This window comes from Medicago sativa, chromosome 3 (assembly GCF_051527215.1).
Source record: "Medicago sativa cultivar Bolivia chromosome 3, Bolivia_mono, whole genome shotgun sequence".
NCBI classification, from domain to species: domain Eukaryota; kingdom Viridiplantae; phylum Streptophyta; class Magnoliopsida; order Fabales; family Fabaceae; genus Medicago; species Medicago sativa.
The window spans coordinates 84,177,691-84,193,056 of record NC_140751.1 but is presented as its reverse complement, the minus strand read 5'-3'; the positions used below and the strand labels follow the sequence as shown (position 1 = coordinate 84,193,056).

At 34.5% G+C, this 15,366-nt stretch overlaps 1 protein-coding gene and 1 pseudogene across 2 annotated transcripts; both read right to left on the bottom strand.

The window, feature by feature from the left end:
* Window positions 1-4,919: 4,919 nt before the first annotated feature.
* Window positions 4,920-8,010, bottom strand: LOC146941135 (amino acid permease 3-like; annotated as a pseudogene). Its single transcript, XR_015032255.1, has 5 exons — window positions 7,455-8,010; window positions 7,142-7,375; window positions 6,368-6,461; window positions 5,915-6,263; window positions 4,920-5,692 (listed from the first exon to the last, which is right to left on the bottom strand). The product of XR_015032255.1 is annotated as an amino acid permease 3-like (transcript).
* A 6,414-nt stretch (window positions 8,011-14,424) lies between these two features.
* LOC146941134 (uncharacterized) lies at window positions 14,425-15,096 on the bottom strand. Its single transcript, XM_085749929.1, has one exon. The coding sequence runs from the start codon at window positions 15,094-15,096 to the stop codon at window positions 14,425-14,427; it is 672 nt and encodes a 223-aa protein (XP_085606055.1).
* Window positions 15,097-15,366: the final 270 nt, after the last annotated feature.

Sequence of the window (15,366 nt, the reverse complement as noted above, 5' to 3'; positions counted from 1 at the left end):
AAAATTCATGTTGGGTATGTACCGATTTCACACCTACATTCAGTCAAAAAATTCTATAGTTTATGGAGAGTACGAGATGATGAAAAATTTCTATTTTTTTAGTAGACATTTTTTATTTATTTAAGATAGAACATGATAAAAAGGATGTCCGTTAAAAAATGACAATTTGATACTACCTCCGTCCCTAAATATAGGAGCCCTTTGCCAAAATTACGGAGATTAAGAAAGTTGGTTGTAGTATTAAATTTGTATATAATTACTATTGTTTTTACAATTTTATCCTTAAGAAAAATAATTAATTTATGTTTTCAACATAATATTTATTGTTGATTGAAGAAAAAGATGCAAAATAAATAAAGGTATGTTTGTAAAGAAATAATTAATATACTTGGAAATAACAAAGAAGTCTTATAAAAAAGGACAAATTATATTTTCAAAAGGCTCTTATAATTAGGGACGAAGGTAGTAATAGACACATATATCTGGGATAACTTTATTACTCCAATCCAACAATTCTTCTTAATATCCGTTTTTTTCTTTACTTTTATAAAAAAGGATGGAGAGAGTTCTTCAATTCAATTATACTCCCTCCGTTAATGTAACCTCCTTTGCATTTTTCACATTTCTTAAGAAAAGTTGTCGGTGTAATTAATGTGTCTGTTTTGTGTATTAATATTACCAAATTGTCCTTTGTTTGTATGTGTAAATTTGACTATTCATATTTCAAGGCAAGTTAGTAGTATTAATTAGGGGTATGTTTAGGAAAAAAGTAATAAATGCATTTAGTAATTTGAAAAGGGGGTTACATTTAGGAAAAAAAAATTATACTAGCATTTAATTAACTTTGATTTTAGAACCTTTAATTCTGTACAGCGTTTAACATATTGGCTGATTACGTGCACCAGCAGTTGTTCCAATAATGAGGATTGAGGACCATTCTTGAAATTAATAAACATTGAATTCCATCAAGATCATAATAAATACTCCCTCCGTCGCTATATGTAACCACCAATTTGATTTTATATTTGTCCCTAAATGTAAACTCCTTTTCAAATTACTAGATGCATTTATTATTTTTTTCCTAAACATGCCCCTAATTAATACTACCTCGATTCCTTTTTAATTGTCACTTTTTGACATTTTACACCAACCAAGACAATTAATAATTGTTTCTACTTTTGATGCAATAAGTTATACTTTTACTATAATGACCTTATTAATTTAACATCTCATTTCATATATTTCTCTCTCCGCAATAAATGATAAAGGATAGTATTGGTAAAACAACATTTAATGATGCATTGAACTTTGAAAGTGACACTTAAATAAGAACAAAAATTTTCTCCAAAAGAGACACTTAAAAAGGAACGGAGGGAGTACTACTAACTTGTCTTGAAATATGTAAAGTCAAATTTAATACACATACAGACAAAGGACAATTTGATAATATTAACACACAAAATAGACATATTAATTACACTAACAACTTTTCTTAAGAAATGTGAAAAAGGCAAAAAGAGTTTACATAGGGAGTATTTAAAAGCACCTACTCGATCCCCCAAAATTAACAACAAAAAGACCAATAATATTATACTTCATCCGTTTCAAAATATAAACGAAATTCACTTTTTAGGTTCATTCATTTAATGATGTATGTGGTCCATATTATGAACCACATACATCATTAAATGAATGAACCTAAAAGTGAATTTTTATATTTTGAACCTAAAATTCATTATCACTAAATGAATTTTGTTTATAAAATACCACCACATGCTCTTATGCCAACTTTCAACTTAATTCCTTAGCCGACGAAAATTTTAGTTGTGTTCAATAATGGTTTGCACGTAGGGACATTTCTTCAAAGATACAGCACTATGGATTTTATGAGCTATAGGCCACTCATGAGATTTTGTGTGTAATGTTTTAAATGAGAAAATAACTAGTACTATTAGTTAAGATTATTTTATTTTAGCTAAGCTTTGCTACGAGTCACTTAGTTTAAATTAAAGTTTTAAACATGTCATTTATCCTTTTTTTCATGTCAAAAATAGTCATTTAACTTAAAGAGAAAATAGGATACACATCGAGAGTATAAAATAATGGGTCTTGCTAACAAGTGCCTTTACGACACTTGTTAAAGATTAAAGAAAAAAATAATCGATAAGTTTTATGTAAAAAAAGTTACTTTTTAAAAGTTTCAATGCATTAAATGCAATATTTCCAATTCTTTAGACTTCTTAACAAGTGCCTTAAGAGCACTTGTTAACATTTCCTTAAAATAATTTTAAATTGTAAATCAATGGTAACCGTGTATCGCATCAAATAATCTCACTACACTCCTACTAACAAGAGAAATAGTTGATTCCTATTAGATATTTGTGTAAGATCAATTGAAACTGACATAACATATTGATTAAATTCTATGTTTAAATTTGTTTATACGGACCAACTTTCTTTTTTAGTCCACTTCTATTATAAACGTGTACACAATCATTGAATGATATACAATACCAAAGTCAATTTTTAAGATTACGTTAAAGTTTATCTTATATCAATTGCTCCAACTAATATGCTACTCAAGTCATATTTCAAATATCTATTCGGATTGTAAATCGTGTGTTGAGAGTCTAACAGCAAATATAATATAATCTAAACAAGTGTTTATAAATACAGAGACTTGCTAATATTTGTTGGTAACATGCTAGTCATGGGGCCACTAGCGTGCCGAATGCTAAATTACTAGTATGATTAATTACATGCACTCCAATTACACATTGAATTGGAAACTTGTATATATTGACATATATGGACCATGAGAAACAATTGATTGGTCACAACACCATCAAAAGGGAAAGGTCGTTAAACACTTGATTGTGTATTCTTTATTGTTAAAGCTCAAATATTATCCATGCATATTTCCCCCAAATATTACCAATCATATCTAATAGTATAGTGACAGTAGTTTGTTCTGCAAATTTCAGCCATAATATTTCCCAAGACACATATGTATCTCCTAAATCAATAGGGATGGTAATTTCATTTGCCCACCTACATTGACCTTTTAACTACGAAGTATAGCAATTTTGTAGTAAAAGAAACAAATTTTTGACCTTAAAAGAATTTGAATGTGACTTTTAAGATGAAATTTGTACTCATATTATGAGATCTTTAAATGTGTCATACATTTGCCTTAAATATCAGGGGTTTCTCCAACACACACTTTGTCTTTTTGTTTTAAATTTTGGTTCAGTGTGTTAAATTTGGCTCTGTAGCAGTTTGGTATGTTGAGATTATTTCACAACCCACAGTTTGGAACACCACCCCTTCCTCCATTGCTTTCATTGACACGACACCAAGGAACCGTCAACCCAACAACATTGTTTTTGACGCCATGCATCTGTTTTAATTAAAGCTGAAACAGAATTACAACTGAGGCCAACCAACAGATAGGATCACTCAAACAAGTTTTTAACCCTACAGACTTTGAAAGTATAGCTAGTTTTTGTTTTCTTTAGGGGCTGCTACAGACCCTTAACTGGTTCATCTCTATGGATTTGAATTGGGTTATCATAGAGATGGATTGTAAAAGGAGTAGTAGATGACCTTAATAATTTAAAGTTGGATCGACTCGAGTATAGTTCAATTATCTCTCAATGTAGGGCGGCTCTTTTATCTTTGAAAAACAAAGACAAAGTTGTGTTTATTAGACGACATGTGAATGGTAGTGTTCATGCTCTAACACAAACATTTATTAATACACTATTCGCAATACTTTTACGAGCATTCCTCGTTGTATTTGGAACATTACCATGAATGAAATGTGTTGAATTTGTCTACGTAAAAAAAGGGTAGATTCTCTTGAGTCAATCTTATTCAAAGCATTGTTGGATCTTAAATGTGTGCAATTTCTCAATCAAAGCACGTTGTAGGAGATTAGCTCATTTCTTTTGAGCTAACTCGCATTGACTAGTATACATTTTAATAGATGTCGTAAGTTATACAAAAGGTTGTTTTTTTGGTCAAGTAGGCTAGCGATTAAAAATTTATACTTTTAAGATGAATAAGTAAGGTGTTCGGGGTTTAGCGATGAGTCGTGCATATATTATACAATGTCTCGCCAATTGTATTAAGCTTACGTAAACATGTTGTTTCTATTATTGGATCAATAAGTCTCATTATTAAATTAAATGAAATATGATGAGATTTAATGATCAAATAACGAAAAAAACTTGTGCATGATACAATACTAATTTGTCTGTGTACATTAGACAATTGTCATAACCAACATTATTTATTTTAATGAACTGCTCTGTTTTATTTTTACCAAAGGGGAGGAAATAAATAAAAGGGACAAATAATTTTAACCATTTATATATTCCCAGTTTCTTTTAATGTTATTCATTTGCAAAATAATTACAAGCTTGTCTTTACCTTATGTTATCCATGTAATATTTTTTCAGCGAAGATTAATTTTCAAAATTCTAATTACAATAGCCAACTCAAGAAGATAATAAGAGTCTATAAGCTGTTTTATTTCTTTCATATTTCAACTTACAATAAACTTTAACAAGTATAATTATGGTTAAATTACACTAAGGGTCCTTTAAGTTTGAGGTTTGTAACATATTGGTCCTTTAAGTTATTTTGGTCACACATAGTTCTTTAAGTTTGAGGTCTCTAACAGATTGATCCTTTAAGTTATTTTGGTCACACATAAGTCCTTTAAGTTTGCACAAAATTTCTATTTAGTCATTCGCAGAATAACTAAATTGAAAACGTTTACAAACTTAAAGGACTTATGTGTGAACAAAACAACTTAAAAGACCAATCTATTAGAGGACCGATCTATTACAAACCTCAAACTTAAAGGATCTCTATGTAATTTAACCTATAATTATTCAAGTCTCACACAGTTGTGTACAATATTTCCCCCTTCCAATATTAATCCCTTCACACAAGCTGTAATATAAAGCATGTATCTCATGAAGTCTCAGTATACATACACAAATTTAATGTAGTCACAATATTGAATCAATAGACAGTCTTAAATGGCTTAAAAACTTTTAAGATCAAGAACAATCCCAGCAATAGAACCAACAGCAGCAGCTATAGAGATTATAAGACAAGCAACACTAAGCAATTGAAGACAGATCCATTTCGAGCTCCACTTCGGTATTCTCTTTTGAATTATATACATCTCCACCGGAAAATAAACCGTAAGGGGCCAAAATCCAAGTGCACCAAGAAGTCCAGCTATGTCATTGAAAAATGGAAGGAGCATTGATACCAAAGTTGTTAATATTACAAAAATTGTCCTCCAAACCAATCTAAATAGGTTGAGCTTGCACATTTGTCTGCCAGGGATTGGAATTTTTATGTTCTTATTCACAAAATCACTCTGAGGGAATCTTTTCGCTGTGTAATTTTCAACGAATGCATAAAGGGGCTGGCAGTAAACTTGGTATGCACCGATGAGGTGGATAACTATGGCAACATTGGCTATGTCAAGGAGCCAAAATGGGTTATAGAAACCAAAACCGGTTAAAAGGTTTCCAGGACTTGAATTTCCAAATGCCGCGTATCCAAAACAGCCGCAAAGCATGTAGAAAAATGCTGTCGCTGCAACGCCGATGATTGTAGCCTTCTTCATTGTTTTTGCCTCAGACGGAGGTGGTGCTTTTACCGTGTCCTGATTCATAATAACATAATTTTTTAAATTTTGATTGAGCTTAACTCAACCCTATAAAACTAACTTATAAGAAGATAAATATCATTCATTATAATTATTTTTCAAGCCTTTTCTTTTTTACAATACAGGACTTGGATTTTATGCTTGTTGGAAATATTTTTATAAAGTTGTGGAAGAAAACAAGTCTTATAACAAAGAAAATATAGGAAAATGAACTAATACCTGAATTTCTATAAGGATCATGGAGTATGAGTACGCAAAGGCTATGTCACCAAGAGCTTGCAAACTCCCCCAAACTTTCTGAGCTTTTGTCACATCAGTTACCCCAGCCATGGTTCCATCAATCTTTTTATTTCCTATAACTTTCCCAATACCAAGGCCAAGACCAATTGTGGAGTATGTAAAGGACATAACAGCAGCTAAACTGGAGAGCCACCATAATTGATCAAAATCTGGAATTTGCGAGAATATAATTTGCACTGCACCAAATGAAATCATATAAATATTGCTATTTATGTGACATGGATCTTTCCCCCCACTTCTGTGGAAACAATTTGACCTTTCAATTGCCCTGTTTCATACAGAATTAACCAAAGTCAATTATACCACATTCCTTAGATATTTTCTTGAATAAAATTAACTTTAACATATAAATAAGATCTCAATTAAACTTACATCATGCTTATTGCAGAAGCTATAGTGTATCCAATGGCAACTCCAACAAGGTTTAGATACTGAACTATCCCACATAACGTGACTTGAAAACCACCTAAACAAACATAAACACAAAAACAAAAGTAAACATTTCATACTGAATTTTTTTTGAATTTGCTATTTCTTTATGGGTAAAATATGCTTTTCGTCACTGTAATTATAAGCCATTTGAATTTTCGTCCCCGAACTTACTAATCCTCCCATTTCGTCCTGTAAAAGTTAATCACTTGAAATTTCGTCCCTCGCTCCTTTTAATCACTGCCACGTCAGCAAATTACCAAAATAGCATGGGAAATGACGAAAATACCCACTGACTTATTTTTTTTCCTTAAAAAATTTCAAAATTTTGAAAATTCTTTTTTTAAATTAAAAAAAAAATAATTAAAAATCATAAAAAATTTCGGAAAAAAATGTTAAAATTAAAACTGAAATTTTTCGGAGAAAAAATCGTAAAAAAAAATTCGGGAAAAATTTGGGAAAAAAATTTTGAAGGAAAAAAACAAAAAAAAAATAAGCCAGGGGTATTTTCGTCATTTTCCATGCCATTTTGGTAATTTGCTGACGTGGCAGTGATTAAAAGGGGCGAGGGACGAAATTTCAAGTGATTAACTTTTACGGGGACGAAATGGGAGGATTAGTAAGCTCGGGGACGAAAATTCAAATGGCCTATAATTACGGGGAGGAAAAGCATATTTTACCCTTTCTTTATTTATATATTCACAGAGAAGAATTTACCAAGATTGGAATGAACAACATCCATGTAAGTGTAGTTTCTCTTGCCATTGATAGGATCATCATTACGATAACATTCACAAAGAAGAATGGCAGTGTAGTAAGTAACCCAAGCAAAGAGAATCATAACAATAGGACCAGCAATCCATCCAAGTTGAGCAATAGCCCAAGCTAGAGACAGCACTCCAGACCCTACCACAGCTGTTATTACATGTGCACTTGCAGTCCAAGCAGTTCCTGTGTTTTTCATAAAACATATTAGAATTTAGGTCGAGTCTAACTCGAGCAAGCAAAATAAAAGACAATACTTAATTACCGGTTCTTTTGACGCGACCATCGTCGTCGAAAAACTTAGAATCTCTTTGTTGATCAATGGAGACATCAAATGTTTGGTGATGATTCTTGCTTCCATTCTTGTCAACCATCTTTGTTATGATAAAAGACTAATCAACCCGAGTTAGGTTTATAAAAATTTCCAACTAATTATTGTGATGAAAAAACAATCTTGATTCTTGATTTTGGTGAACAATGGGGAGTATGTACTAGAAGAAAGGTTCTAATTTAAATATTTGGAAAGTGGCAAAGAAGGGTACAGCTCAGAGATGTACTAGTTTAGAGTGGTTAATTAATAATGATTTTATTATGAGGCAGAAACCTGTAAGAACGTTTAATTCATGCAAAAGCTCAAAAAAAGTCAACAAAAACTAATTTAACTATAAGAGTTTGGAAGTACAGGCAAAAACAGTGATGTTGGAAGTCAAAGAGGAAAGGATGAGACACAAAGAAGGTGTTTGTTGGTGTTCCTCGTACATTTTAGAATTTCCCTAATAATATTAGATGGTTTGAGTAAACGTGTGACTAGTTTATACAATGAAGGAAGATGGTGTCGAACGTGGGCTATATATAAGGGAGAATAAACACGTACCATTTTAGTCCTCGTCTCTGCACCTCGTTGTCACAAAGGTCCTTGACTCGGGATTAAATACAAATTAGTTCCTAAATGTGTACTTCCGTTATCGGTTTAGTCCATTGACGTTAAAAAATTCCGTTAACCGACGAGGTTGCAAATGTTTTATGCCGACAAGGTACTTCGAGGTGTCACATGGACTAAAGTGAAAGTAGAAAATTGTTATAGGGACTAAAATGACAATAAACACGCACATGCACAAAGTGGCAGCATCACAAACACCTATAAAAATAATCACTACTATAAAAAGTAGGTACATTTTGTATCATTGATATGCATTCTTGATCATTGCATATAGCTCTTTGTCATTTTTCAACCACTTTATATTTCTTCCATGGTATATTGTGTTGTTCCTCACATCTTCATTGAATATATACATAGTATCAAATTTCATTCCGATCTCCAAGTGAAATTGACAAACTTTGCATTTGAATTAAACCGGTAAACATGTTCTTCATTTCCATCACCTTCGTCATTGGTAATAGGGCGGGCTCCTTAGTTCTTTAGAATGGTAATTGTCATTGTCGTTAGGAAAATCATTCTCAACAACATTCTCTTCAACGTTAATACCCATGGTTTGTCGGGGACCTTAGTGACGGTAAGTGTTTCTTGTCGGGGACCTAACTCGATAGTAAGTATGCACGGTCGGGGACCTTAATGACCATTTTAATGTTTTCTATTTGTTTCTTCTATAGGCTCGGGACAACTTCATTGGGGAAGATGACTCAGGTTCTTGATGAATGAGCAACACTTTGTTGAGATGAGTTTGCACCAACATTCATCATCATGTGATTCAATTTTGATGTTTAATGGAAGATTTGATTTTGAACAAAAGAAGAAATTAGATGAGATTTAGAGATTTGAGATTTAGGAAATTAGAGATTTGGGGATTCAATTCGGAATTTAAGGATTTGAGATTTAATTTGGAGATATTGATTTTCGGTTCAAGGACCAAAGTAACCATTTTATACTTTCACTTTAGTCGCCGTGACAACTCACGCACCTTGTCGGCACAAAAACATTTGCCACCTCATCAGTTAACATAATTTTTTAACGTCAATGACTAAACTGATAACGGAAGTGCACATTCGGGGATTACTTTGTATTTAATCGTGAGTCAAGGGACCTTTATGACAAAGAACCGCAAAATCATGGACTAAAGTAACCATTTACTCTTAATTTTACTTTCATTCTCTCCACACACAAACCGAATAAATTGAAATTGGATATCAAATTCTTCTACTTTTTTCTTATGTTATCCATGTACTCTCTACGTTTCAAAATGAGTGTCGTTTTAGGTGTTTACACACATATTAAGAAATGTAATGATTAAAAGAAAGAGAATGGTTATTTTACCAAATTATCCTTATTAACTTTTGGTTAGTTTTAAAAGTAATACTTTGTAAGTAGTGTGCAGAGTATTAATTGGAGGGTACATTTGAAAAGAAAAAGTTATTATTGCATTGGAAACTGAAAGTGACATTCATTTTGAAACAAATTTTTTTGGCTAAAGCGACACTCATTTTGAAACGGAGGGAGTAATAACTTTTTAGTGAAGATTAGTTTTCAAAATTCTAATTACAATAGCCAATTCAAGAAGATAACAAGAGTCAAGAGTCTATAAACTCTTTTATTTCTTTCATATTGCATTGGATCCGAAGGAAGGTGTTGGAACACTAGCTGATTCTAGTGAAGAAAATTGGAAAGAAAAACACTATGAAAGAACTAGTGTGTGGGTGTGACTTAAAAATGTCCCACATTGGAGGGTCACCCCAACTAGTAAGTGTTTATATATGGGCAAAGTGACCTCCAAGGGTGTGCCCTTGGGGTACCCAATTTTGTGAACGGGTGAACGCTTACAAAATATATATATCGCACGCGACGACGCCGCCGTCCGGCCGGGTCGGGTCGTGGGTTAAGAAAATGATATATATATTTTTTGTTACTTGAAAATGTTAAATTAATTAATTAATTAATTAATTTAATCATTATCCGTAAGCGCTACGCATAACAAATAAATTTGTTACGATCCAAATCGCGTATCCGAAACTTCCGGATATATCCAATTAAGAAACAAAACGCGTTTGCTTAAGGATTAAGCGAGACTTAATCCCCAAGTCACTCGTTTTTTGTTACAAACTCTCCCTATAAAAGGAGAAGTTCGCCCCACTCATTCTTTACACCGAAAAGAATTTCATTGAGTTGTCGGGAATTCTTTTCTTCTCTTCTCCCTCCGACTTGTGTTAGCAAGTTTCTTGCTTCTACTCCTTTCCGTCCCTTTCGGTTTCAAATAGAGCGGTTACGTACCGTATCGAGTGGCTTAGATCAATCGATTGAACCATATTTTAAGAGTGTTCTTAAGATCATAGTCCCTTCTTTGGTTTAATGTCCCTTCGGAATTAAGAGTGGTCTTAAGTTCATAGTCCCTTCGGAATATAGAGTACTATTAAGATCATAGTCCCTTTTCGCAATACTAATGTCCCGTCGGAATTAAGAATGATCTTAACAGGTATATAAATTATTTCAATAATTTTCTATTTAATGAGAAATGATGGTATCACCATATTTGAGTGGTCGTAGTGCCATATTGATGTTTTGGAGAAGTTAGTTAGAATGGTGGTAACACCATATTGAGTGGTCTCGGCACCATAATAGAATGGTAATAATACCATATTAATTTGAGTGGTTTCAATATTAAAGAGTGGTCTTAGAACCATATTTGAGGGTGTAATTCTCGAACGATTTTCTACGGTGCGGTAGTTAATCGAACGGTTGTAGCTGGGCTTGTTTTATCTGGAGGCGGCGTGGTTGATAGTCTACCTTGCACAACTTTGGGTAGTGCCACGAAACGTCTTAAAGAGAGCGACACAGGTCGTGACTCAACCTAGTAACAACTTCGGTAGATAGAATTTGGAAATCCAAATTTAACAGTTTGGAAATCCAAAAACAACGAAGGAAAACAAAAAAAAAACACTTCGGTCCATGTTCATGTTCAAGGTTCAACTTACAATAAACTTTAACAAGTATAATTATACAAGTGGAGCATACTACATAAATATTTTTTGTTGGTTATTTGGTATAAATGAAAAATAATATGATAGACGGGAAGAGTACGTTGAAATGGAATGGGAGATTGATTTCATTAATTTCACAAAAACAATACACTTAATAGTGTTTCAAAAAACAAAACAGAACACAACTACATCACCACTAAACTAGGAACGTGGGATAACAACAACTCGCTTTCTCCTAAAGTGTAGGTACCACTTATTGACTAAAATAAAAAAACTGAAACAATAGAGAATAAAGATAAATCGGCCACGTAATGCGTCCAAAAGCAATAATTAACACTCCTCCTTGCATTAGGATCCGCAAACTCCAACTTTTTGCCTTAAAAACTCGAACTTGCCGACGGAAGTGGCTTTGTAAACATATCTGCTAATTGATCCTCGACTTGCAATAAACCAAAGTCACTTCTCCATTTTGCTGCATCTCTCTTAAGAAGTAGAGCTTGATGTTAAAATGTTTAGTCTTCCCATGACACACCGGATCCTTTGAAATTGCAATTGCTGCTGGTTGTCAATAAAAACTTCTATTTTATGATTCTGTTGAAGATGCAAATCACATAAAATCTTCTTTAACCACAAAACTTGATTTACGTGCTATTCTTGCTATGAACTCGGCTTTCCGCAAGGGATCGTACTCTTGTTTCTGCTTCTTTGTGCACCATGAAAAAACTCCGAGCCTATACTTGAAACAATATCCCGAAGTGCTCTTCATGTCATCAATAGATCCAACCCGGTCACTATCGAGAGAATCCACACGGCTTGAAATTTTGACAACTCTCATATTTGACACCATAATCAACCGTGCCTTTAACATATCTCAATATTCTTCTTCTTTGCTACTAAATGTATTTCACTAGCACAATGCATAAAGCGAGAGAGGAGACATACAACAAATAAAATGTACGGTCTTGTTGCGGTGAGATACATTAAACATCCGATCGGACTCTGTAGTATCCTTCGTCAACTTTATCGGCACCATCTTCCTTGCTCAACTTCTCCTTTTGGTTCATTGGTGTGCTAACCGCCTTACACTCCTCCATCCGGAATTTTCTCAATATTTCCTTTGCATATTTTTTTTGGCAGATGAACACTTCATTGTCACTTTGTTTGATCTCAATTCCAAGAAAATATGTCATAAGACCAAGATCTGTCATTTCAAATGCTTGCATCATTTCTTGTTTGAATTGCTCAACCAACCTTGTATCATCTCCAAATACTAAAAGATCATCAACATAGAGAGAAACTATGAGAATATTATTTCCTACATGTTTCACGTAAAGAGTGGACTCGGATAAACTTTTTACAAAGCCTATACTCATTAAGTGATCATTTATCCTGCCTTTGTACCAAGCCCTTGGTGCTTGTTTTAACCCATAAAGGGCTTTTTTCAATAGATAGACTTTATCTTCTTCACCTTGCATCACAAATCCCTCGGGCTGCTCCACATATATCTCTTCTTGTAAAACTCCATTCAAAAAAGCTGATTTGACATCTAACCGGAATACTTTCCAGCCCCTTTGAGCAAAGAATTGCTAACACCAATCTAATTGTGTCTAATCTGGATACAGGTGCAAAAGTGTCGGAATAATCAACACCAAAAATTTGTGCATACCACTTTAACTACGAGTACGGCCTTATATTTATTGATTGAGCCATCAACATTGAGCTTTGTTACGAAAACCCATTTAACTCCAATGACTTTTCTATCTTGAGGCTTTTCAACCAGCTCCCATGTTTTGTTTTTTTGTATCATTGACATCTCCTCCTCCATTGCATTTTTCCATTTTGGATCTTTTCGTGCTTCCTCGCGGCAAGAAGAAGGCTCACATATTGCTACATTACATCTTTGAAATATGTACGACGGCAGCCTTGTGCCTCTAATGGAGGGATCATCTTCTAATTCATTCGGACACAACTCGGTTGTTTGCTTTTCAGGATGAGTATCTTCAATAATGCTTAGAGATCCAGATGTTTTCGGTAGATTCTTCCGGTCCCATTGCTGGTCTTCGTTGAAATGTACATCTCTAGTTATAGTCGGTGTTTCGGTTTGAGGATGATACACTTTGTAAGCCTTTGAAAGTGAATCGTATCCCACAAAAATGCCGGAAGTGCTTTTTTGTCAAGTTTGTCACGCTTAACCTTTGGAACATGTGCAAAACAAACACAACCAAACACTTTAAGAAAGGTTAGTGAAGGCTTATACTCATACCATGCTTCAAAAGGAGTTTTATCTTGTAAAGCCTTGGTTGGAAGTCGATTTTGAAGAAAGACCGCCGTGTTTGCCGCTTACGCCCAAAATTGTTTAGGCAATTCCTTCTCATGCAACATACATCTAGCCATCTCCATTATCGATCTATTTCTCCTTTCACTAACTCCATTTTGTTCGGGAGTGTAAGGAGCTGTCGATTGATGTTCAATTCCGGCTTCTTCGCAAAATAAATTAAATTGTGCCGATGTATACTCCTTGCCATTATCGGACCTTAGAAATTGAATCTTGGAGCCACTTTGAGTTTCCACCATCTTCTTAAACTTTAAAAATACTCCAGCCACTTCATGCTTGAATTTCAAGAAATAAATCCAACACATTCTTGTAAAGTCGTCTATGAAAAGAATAAAGTATAGGCTACCTTGTATTGATGGAGTTCTTTGAGGTCCCGCAACATCTGTGTGAATGAGTTGAAGCTTTTTAGTGGCTCTCCAAACAGTTTTGGGAAATGGAATTCTGTTTTGTTTACCAAACCGGCAAGCATTGCGGTTTGGCAAATGATCGTAAAGTACGGTAGACCTCTTGACATGTCTTTCTTCTTCAAGTTCAACATTCTTTGAATATGACGGTGACCGAGTCGCTTGTGCCAAAGTTCGGTGGGACCGACTTGAGTGAAATAAGCGGTACTGCTCCTCCTCAATTGGATCAAATGAGAAGCTTTTACCTCTCATTTTGACCCTAAGAATCTCCCGACCAGGTGATGTCAAAGATGAGACAAAGTTGATTTTCGAAAGATACTTTAAACCCTTTTTCTAATAATTGACCAACACTTAGCGATTTTGATCAATATCGTGTACATAAAGAACATACGAGATTGTTTTTATACCCGAACTCGTTGAAATTACGATGGTTCCTTTTCCTTTTGCGGGAATATAGACACCGTTGCCAATTCGACTTTTGAGATATGAGTTGGCTTTAAATCTTTGAAGATGGTTTTATCATATGTCATGTGGTTTGTACAACCACTTTGTCAATCGACCCGGCATTACGAACTACTCTTAGATGAAAAACATGTTGCCACAAACATTTGATCTTCTTCATCTTGCTCTACAACCTGGGCTTTGACTTCAAGTTGTTGAAATTTTCCTTTGCAAATCACGGCTTCATGTCCAAGCTGATTGCACTTACCGCACTTTGCGTCCGGTCTTCTCCAACATCCGAACGGTGGATGACCCATTTTACCACGGTGCTCGCAAGGTGGGTAATTCTTCTTTTTACCTCTATCTTTGCTTTGGTTGCCTGCGGTACTTCCAACTACATGATGCTTGGCCGGTAAAGCACCTTCAACCACATGATCTTGCCTCATAAGCCTTCGTTGCTCTTGAGCTCGCATCGCATGCAACACTGCTGCTAAGGTGATCTTAGACAAGTCTTTTGTGTTCTCCAAGGTGGTTATTGATGCTTCATATCTCTCAGTAATCGTAACCAGAATTTTTTCAACAATTCTAGAATCGGCGAATTGAGTGCCGAGTAACCTAACCTTGTTTGCAATAGAAAGCAATCCGTCGAGTAATCTTTGATTGTCTCGGACTCTTTCATTTTCTCGCATCTCAAATTCCCTCATCAAGTTCGGTACTTGCATGCCTCGAATCCTCTCATCCCCTGCGTATTCTTCCTTCAAATAGTCCCATATTTCTTTTGCCGTTTTGAGGGTCATAATTCGGTGAAAACATTTTGTGAAACACGGGAGAAAAGAACTGATTTTGCCTTTGCTTTCCGAGTTTTCTCTCCTTGTGATATTTTAACCGAGCCATGGTAGGATTATTCTGCGGTGGAGGAACTTCATAATCCTCTTCAACGGCCTCCCAAACATCCAAAGCCTCCAGGTAAGACTCCATTCTTACTGCCCAAAGGTCATAGTTCTCCCCATCAAAGACGGGAGGAGCAACTTGTGAGAAACTTGTTTCGAGTTTCCATTTTCACGAGG